This window comes from Drosophila kikkawai, chromosome 2R, assembly GCF_030179895.1.
Source record: "Drosophila kikkawai strain 14028-0561.14 chromosome 2R, DkikHiC1v2, whole genome shotgun sequence".
NCBI classification, from domain to species: Eukaryota; Metazoa; Arthropoda; class Insecta; order Diptera; family Drosophilidae; genus Drosophila; species Drosophila kikkawai.
This window is the reverse complement of record NC_091729.1, coordinates 120,977-129,889: the sequence shown is the minus strand read 5'-3', so window position 1 is coordinate 129,889 and position 8,913 is coordinate 120,977. Positions and strand designations below refer to the sequence as shown.

At 48.6% G+C, this 8,913-nt stretch overlaps 1 protein-coding gene across 1 annotated transcript; it reads right to left on the bottom strand.

The window, feature by feature from the left end:
• Positions 1-5,492: 5,492 nt before the first annotated feature.
• LOC138927992 (uncharacterized) lies at positions 5,493-7,181 on the bottom strand. Its single transcript, XM_070283860.1, has one exon. The coding sequence runs from the start codon at positions 7,179-7,181 to the stop codon at positions 5,493-5,495; it is 1,689 nt and encodes a 562-aa protein (XP_070139961.1).
• Between the last annotated feature and the right edge of the window lie 1,732 nt (positions 7,182-8,913).

The window sequence follows — 8,913 nt, the reverse complement described above, 5'->3', positions numbered from 1 at the left end:
CCACACGCAAACTAAGCCGGGCCCTGAAGCAAGATGCCGAAAGAGCACAATTAAGATATATTGAAAAACTCTCGCCAACCAGCACAAAGCATCCCTTATGGAGAGCTCACCCAAAATTAAGCTCACCGGCTGAAACCATCACCCCAATAAGAAAGCCATCTGGTTGCTGGGCCCGCAGCGACAAAGACAGAGCCGAAACTTTTGCCTCACATCTCCAGGGCGTTTTCCAGCCGAACCCTGCTGCCAATCCATTTGAACTACCGCAAATCCACACTGAAACGGAATCTACTCCAGCATCATTTCGTCCGAACGAGATAACGAAGGTCATCAGGGAACTGAAGCCGAAAAAGGCTCCCGGCGATGACCTAATAACTCCAAAAATGATAATTGAACTTCCGAATTGTGCTATTGAGATCATCTGTAAAATCTTCAATGGGATCATAAGTCTCGGCCATTACCCAACAAAATGGAAAAAATCTATAATTATAATGATACCGAAGCCCGGAAAAGACCACACGATTCCGTCATCTTACCGACCAATAAGTCTACTATCATGCTTGTCCAAGTTATTTGAAAAATGCCTACTAAAGCGCATAATCCCTTATCTGGGAGCTCACAACATTATCCCAGCTCATCAATTTGGCTTCAGAGAAAAACATGGAACTATCGAGCAAGTTAACAGAATAACATCAGAAATTCGCACAGCCTTCGAGCATCGAGAATATTGCAGCGCGATATTTCTCGACGTTTCTCAAGCATTCAACCGCGTCTGGCTCAACGGCCTCATGCACAAAATAAAAACACTTTTGCCGGTATACACACACAAATTACTTGAGTCGTATCTCTACAACAGAGTCTTCGCAGTGAGGTGCATCGCAACAACATCCGGCACCTATTCAATCGAAGCTGGAGTCCCACAAGGAAGTGCACTTGGGCCTACCCTATTTGTTCTATACACAGCGGATATCCCCACAAGCGACCAGCTAACATTATCCACTTTCGCTGATGACACTGCGATCCTCAGCCGTTCCAGATGCCCAGTCCGTGCAACAGCCCAGCTCGCCAACCACCTCAAGGTAGTCGAGAAGTGGCTATCTGACTGGCGTATCAAAATAAATGAACAAAAGTGTAAGCACATAACGTTCACTCTCAACAGACAAACATGCCCTCCGCTCCACCTGAACAGCACGCAGATCCCCGAAGTCAACGTGGTAACGTACCTGGGCGTCCACCTGGACAACCGCCTAACATGGCGAAGACACATTGAATGCAAGAAAATCCATCTAAAACTAAAAGCCAGCAGCCTCCACTGGCTCATAAACTCCCGATCGCCCCTGTGTCTGGACTACAAGGTCCTGCTCTACAACTCCACACTGAAGCCAATATGGACGTATGGCTCCCAGCTCTGGGGGAACGCGTGCAGTACCAATCTAGACATCATACAGCGCGCCCAATCAAAAATCCTGAGAACTATCACTGGGGCACCATGGTATATTCGCAACGAACACATCCACAGGGATCTCGGCATTCCTGCAGTTAAGAACGAAATAGAAAAACAACAAGAAAGGAAGCTACTTCGGCACGCCGAAGTTTGTATACCCTTGCAGATATTATTTCATTACATTTTACCTATACTTATTATGTTTACATTTTGACAGTTACAGTTTTACATTCACACCTTTACATTTTCTCTACATCTACCGATCGCTCCTATGGCAGCTATATGATATAGTTGTCCGATTTTCATAAAATTAATACCAAATTTTTTGAAATAATAAAAAAGGCTTATATCTCAGAGTAGATGAAAATACGTTGAAAAACAACGAAGTTATAATTTGTTTCCTATTAATTTCCCGATCGTTTCTATGGCAGCTATAAGATATAGTCGTCCGATTTTCATAAAATTTTTACCAAAATTCAGAAATAATATAGAATGGCCATATCTAAAAAATGGCGCAAAAATGTTAAAAAACAGCAAAGTTATAATTTTTTTGCAAAGCATTTATCGAACATTTGAATGGCAGCTATATGATATAGTCGTCCGATCCGGCCCGTTCCGACATATATAGCAGTGAGAGTATATAGAAGACTATATGCAAAGTTTCATTCAGATAGCTTTAAACTGAGGGACTAGTTTGCGTAGAAACGGACAGACGAACGGACAGACGGACAGACGGACGGACAGACGGACATGGCTAGATCGACTCGGCTGTTGATGCTGATCAAGAATATATATACTTTATAGGGTCGGAAAGGTCTCCTTCACTGCGTTGCAAACTTCTGACTGAAATTATAATACCCTGCAAGGGTATAAAAAGCGTCCTACAAGGAAAAACTCTCCACCCATCCAAATCCTTTAGCAAGGGACTTGATACGAGTTTCCAGAAGAAGCCGCCTACTACGTAACGACCATCCAACCCAGCCATAATTAGTCAGGGCCATTTACTCTGTACCAGTCTCATGACTGCTAGTTAGGTAGTATTGTAAGATTTGATACACTTATTGTTAGTCTCATAAATGAGAAGATTCAATAAATAAAAGCAAAGCCTAAAAAAAAAAAAAAAAAAAAATTGTATTCTATAGATTAAGTAGAAAATTAAGAAATAGAAGTAAAAATTAATATTAATAATATTTCATAATAAAAGGAATAAACTAAATAAATGTTCTTTTGCTTATTGATTTCTTTAACTGCTTTCATATTCATTTTTAATTCAGCTTTTAGTTCGACTTTACTTTACTTGCTATTCTTAATTCTTGAAATTATCAATTTTATTTTTTTTATTATAATTTTTTTTTTTGTATGCTTTCTTCAAGATCTTAAATTTCTGCAGCTCAAAGGCCTTAAATCATTATTAATAAAATTATAATAGTTAAGTTAATATTTTTTTTTTTTTAAATTTCAGAGATTATTAGGGTATTCAGTATTTATAAATTTTCCGCAGTGCATGATTTCGTTTAGTATATATTATTTCCAGAAAAAAATACAATATAATATAAATGTTTTAACCAACTCACAATACTTGATCCTCGACGAAAGATCGATCTCCCGGCGCAGGTGTCTGAAACGAAAATTAAGGCGCTTCGTCGCCAGAGTTTGGAAATATATATCTATGCCTCATCACTTTGGAATTCAAAACTAATTTAACTTAAAAGAAATATAATATTGTTCTAGCTGGTAAATTAAGCCGCGCTGAGAATCTAAACAGCATGATAGCAATCAAAATTTTTCTTGTTCACATGATAGAACTAAAATTATTTAGGTAAGAGAAAATATAATGAAAGAATTAATAGTCTAAATTAATTTAAATTAATCCAACAAAAATCATAAATGGCTTCGCAAAATTTATACCAGTGTACACGGGCCCGCATTTTAAATCTTTTATATTGTTTGAATTCACAGCGGGTTTATCATAAAATTGTTTTTTTTTTTTTTTTTTTTTAAGACTTTAATTCATGCCAAAATTTCTCTCCGTGTACACGTGGTTTTGGGGTTTTTCCTAACGCATGTCACAAATTAACGGCTCATCGAAATTTTACTTTAGCACTTATTTAATTACTCGATTGGCTTTAATTAATCGAACAAAAAAACGTGATGAGGGAGCTGCGCGACAGCTATGTGGCTCCTTTGGCCAAGGTGCAGGGGTGCTCCTCTGCCGTGTGGGCGAGGTGCGAGGGCGAGGGCGAGGGTGTTCCTCCGCCGTGTGGGCGAGGTGCGAGGGCGAGGGCGAGGGTGTTCCTCCGCCGTGTGTGCGGGGACGCGAGGGTGCTCCTCCGGCCAAAAATGCGAGGTGCTCCTCTGCCTTGGGTGCGAAATGCTCCTCTTGCCAATATGTGAGGTGCTCCTCTGCCGTGTGCGAGGTGCTCCTCTGCCGTGTGCGAGGTGCTCCTCGGCAGTGTGGGCGAGGTGCTCCTCTGCCAGGTGGCGAAATGCCCTGCAATAGGGTGCTCCGGCGGCGAAATGCCGCGCAACAGGGTGCTCCCCTGGACAACGACGATGCAGGGATCGGCCTAGAATGCCCTTTTAGTTAGCAACCACAAAAATATATATTTTCATACACAACTACTCACAATTGCCGGCCAATAGAGGCACGGGGTCTTGCTGTTTCGGCCTGCTGGCCGCGGCGACCCCAAAGGTGCTCCAACAATTTTCCGCCTTAGATAAAAATTAATAAATTTAGCACTCGCACTGTCTGCTTCCGACGGAAAACTCACTTTATTTATAAAAATTCGATTATTAATCACTTTTCCTATTTTTTCCCGATTCATTAGGTCGACTATGCCTTCAGCAATAAAAGGCCGCGATAACAAGAAAATTTGGCACGTCTAGTTGCCACGCCGGTCGGATGGAAAAGAATTAATCCGGATGCGAAAATTATTGGCCAAGGCCGAGAACGGAAATCATGGTCAGCTGAAAATCCCCATGTTGGATATATAGCTTTCCAAAACATCCCTGGATCGGCTGATTAGCACATATTTCCCAGTTGGCATCTCTGGTGCAGCTTGCTCAGCTTTAACCGGTTGCCAAAAATTGCATTTAATAATAAGCTTTAATTAAGTAAAGCTTTAGGTATTACTAATGATTTATTAAAGCCCACTTTTAGGCCAAACAGGTTTTAAGGTCGCTACGTGCGTCGCTACAGGACGAGCCTCCTAGCTCGGAGGCAGGCAATGTCGTCGTTCCACCAGTAAACGGGCGAGTGGTGCTTCCGGAAAGTTTTCCGCTGCTGCATGCTTGCCTTGCATGCTCGCTCGACAGCGACCGCCAGTTTGAGCGCAGCATCGTTGGCGCTGTCCGTCTCGTCAGTCGCTAGGCCCGCTAAGGCGCTCGTGAACACTTGGGCGTTGAGCGTGTCCTGCCGGAACGCCTTATTTGCACTTGGCGGGATCGTCCTGCTCGGTGAGTTCTCGCCGAGGGAGACGAGGATGGCCTCATGATCGCTGGCTGTATAGATCTCGCTGATCCTCCACCTGGCTAGGCAGGCTAGTGCACTGCTAGCGTAGGTGAGGTCTATAACGGACCCTGCTCCCGCTCTGTTGAAGGTATGCTGGGTACCCTCGTTGAGCAGAGCGATATCCAGGGAGGCGAAGGCCTCCAGGATGATGCGACCTCTGGCGTTGGTTGAGGGCGACCCCCAATCCTGAGCCCAAGCGTTGAAGTCGCCGCTAGTGTGTTGCTCCGTCCCCGGATGTCATCACTGAGCTCGTCGATGATACTGCTGAAGGCCTCCAGGGTGAGGCTTGGTGCCAGGTAGCAGCTGTACACCCACACCCCGCCTACTCCACCGCGAACGAAGCCATCCGCCGATCTGACGTCGGACATGTGAGCGGGTTCCCGCCCACACATCCACAGCGCAACTTTGCCAGTCCGGTCCATGCCCCAACCATGTGTGCCTTGTATGGCTCGCTGAGCACCGCCACATCCGCGTCCAGGTCGCGCACCGTCTGCATCAGCAGATCATGCGCTGCCCTGCAGTGATTCAGGTTCAGCTGAATCAACTGCATGGCGCGTTTCGGGGGCCGGCGCCACTGCTACTGGAGCTCCTGGACGGGCAGCTTTTGCTGCCTGCCTGGTGCCTCGTCTTGTTCTTGCCGGAAGCAGCGCAAAGGAAGCATTTCTGCTCGTTGGGGCACTTTGCGGCTTTGTGTCCACTCTCCCCGCATCTTATGCAGCACCCACTCCGGTCAGTAACGCTTTTGCAGTTTGAGGCCAGGTGGCCAGCCTCAAGACACCGGTAGCATCTTGGGGGGCCTGTCCTCTCCCTGATCGTGCAGGAGGTCCAGCCTATGCGCAGAGAACCTCTCTTGAGCACCGCCTTGGCCAGGGGGCACGGGAGGCTAATTATTGCCGTCTGGGACTCAGCATAGCCCGGGCGAAGGCTCCGCACCTTGACCTTGGCCCCATCCAAGCTGAATTGCTCCGCGATCGCGGCCACAATCTCGGGCTCCTTGGTCAGGGCGTCCAACTCTCGGATCTCGAGTATCGAGACCTTTGAGTCCTCTGACATCGTCCGAACCTCCGCCGTGTCGCCAAGCACCTGCGCAATGCTCGTTCGCATTGACGCTGCACTCTCGGCGCTATCCTTCGCCATCTCTAGCAAAAGGTTGCCGTTTGTGGTTCGTCTAACCTTTTTGACGCAGTTACCCAGGCCTGCAAGCTGGCTGTTGTCCCTTCTGGTGACCATGGCCAGGATTTCGCTGTAAGTTTTCCCTTTCGCGGCTATAATGACTGCGTCCGGGCGGGACCGATGAGGAGCCTCGTTCTTCTTGCGCCGCTTTTTCCTCGTGAAGGTTCTCCAGGTGCCTCTCTCGGCTTCTGGGCCTTCAGACGCTGGACCGATTGGCTGCGGGTTGGGTGCCCTTGGTTTGGGTACGCTGGCCGCGGGTGTCCCTCTTACGGAGGTTTTCCCCTGCTTAGCAGCTTCAGCCGGCGTGGGGGCACGCCGCTGATTCTTCGCGCTCGTGTTGGTCGCCCTTACTTGCGGATTCTCGGTGGTGGTCGGGGCTCGCGGCGCCTGCGTCTGCGTTGCGCAGTCCTTGCTCCAGACCTTGGGGGTTTGCTGCACTGCGTCCCGTCTCTGGGTGCTCTCTGTCTTCTTCCCGCCCTGAGAGCAATTGTGGCATGCTACTACAGGTTCGGGTCGATCTGTCTCCTCGGGTTTCCGAGCAGAGTTAAGCCACTCGCCTATGTCGGCTTGCAGGTCTTTCACCCTCGCCAGCTTGGTCTTCATAACCAAGGTTATGTGCCGGACCTGCTTGTTGTTGATGTCGTCGAGGACATCATCCAGGATCTTGCCCAGCTCCGCGATGTTTTTAAGACACTGGGATTCCCTGCATCTTTTAGGAGGCGTCTCGCGCTGAGAGCCTGCTGGGCTGGCGGCGTCCCGTGTCCTTTTAGGAGTTAGGGAGTCCGCATTCTCTTCTGCTGTCGGTACTGGAGCCTTGCTCGCTTGGAGGAGCGGGGATCTTAGAACCCTGCTGCTCCTTCTAAAGGCCATGGGACCGTCATCTCTCTCGTCGTCTTGGCTTGGCGTATTAACTACCGTGGCGGCCAAGTCAGCCACCGCCACGTCAGTGCTTGGGGGAATGTTTTTAGGGCCTCCAGAATCCTTGCCCTGGCCGCGGGGTCTCCACCACCTGGAGTATTCTCTGCCACCTGGAGTATTCTCGTTTTGCGAAGACATTCCAATTTAGTTTGCATTTTGGCCCAATGCAAGGGCTGCATTTTATACCTCCTGCCAGGTATGTTTAACTGCCGGCCAATGTGGCTCAGACGCAGACCAGGTCGCCGCCCAATGTGGGACAGACGCTGCCTGGGTTTGGGAGATTTGATGCAGCTAGAGCCTGCTGCCAGGTTTGTTCTTCTGCCGGCCAATGTGGCGCAGACGCAGATCACATAGCCGCCCATTATGGGACAGACGCTACGTGGAGGAGTGTGGAGGGAAGGCGAGTGCACTTATGGGGTCCCTCGATGGTCAGGGGTTTCCCCGAGACTTAGCAGGTGGGGGTTATACCGCCCCTGCTCGGTCGCCAGAGCCCCGATTTTAAAGGTGGACCGCAAAGCGGAGGGGTTGGCTGTTGGTCAGCTCCTTGACCTTCACCACCATTTAATCCCCTGTGCGGGCCTTGATCACGAGTCTCGTGATGATCCCACTTCCTCGAGCCAAGGATCCGGAGCAGCAGCCCTGAAAGGTATGCTACCTCCTGGATCGGTGTCTGACATGTGCGTGCTGTATCATGCAGCTTTCGTCGTCAGCTAAGGTTGGCACACTATCGCCAACTGCTGGGTGGATCCGCTCAGCGCCACCTGGTGGCGGCGAGGGGTTGCCAGACTGATGCAGAACTGGGAGCTACCCAACACTGGATCGCAGCTGATCTGTCCATCAGCTGGCGTGACTGGCATATGCTGCGGGGGCAGCCACATTTACCGTGGAAGGCATATTGCACTGGACTGGAGGAGGCAACAACAATGTGGCAAGAAACTGGAAGGAATGCTCTCACCACTCTCTCCGCTCTCGCCGCCGGCCCAAATCACAGGTTTTGTAATTCGGATTTACTTGGTCATCCGTGGACATCCAAGGCTTGCCGCTGCAGGTGAGTGTTCCCCACTGCCTCACTCGTCCGGCCTGCACCCAGGTACGTTGGGGACATGCCGCAGCCCACACACAACGCGGATCACGCGGGAGCGCCTCCTCGGTGCATCCGTACTCGGCAACTTCACTTCACTCCCGTGTGTGAGTGTGTGGGCGAGTGTGTGTGCTTAGTTTTAGTCTTAATTTTAGGTATAATATGTACATGATTAGGTCTAAGCTTAAATTGTAGGGTATTATTTACATATATATGTCGTAGATTCGTAAATCTAACTACGCTAAATCCGAATGTAACCAAAATAATGAGCTCCATGTAGAATAAAGAAGTGTGTAATATTCTGATGAGTTGAGTGAGCATCATTTGAGTGTAACTCAAGTGAGCATGGCGCCTGGGGTGTTCAGCTGAGTAGTGTGCTGTGAAAGCATGGTGAGATAATTGACTGGTGTGGTGAGATAGGAAAAGAGACCTATGACAGGTGAATGGCAATGGAGGTGAACGGCTATTCACTTCAGAACGGACAAGGAACACACCCAGGCGACTTGCTGTGCGAAACTCAGAAAAACTGCAGAATCATGGAGGATGAACCGATGTCTCCAACACCACCACCTAGGTCTCCGACATCAGAAGTGGGATCGGCCGTGCCACAAAGCCTGTCGAACGACCAATTGCGTGCCTTATTGGAAGCGCAAAACAAAAATTTCATGGACTTACTCAAATCCATGCAAACCAACAAAATGGCGACGCAACCCAACAACAAAGTGACGCTACCAAAGTTTTGCCCTGACAACGCGAATGCAGACGCGGCTGCTTGGTGCAAAACCGTTG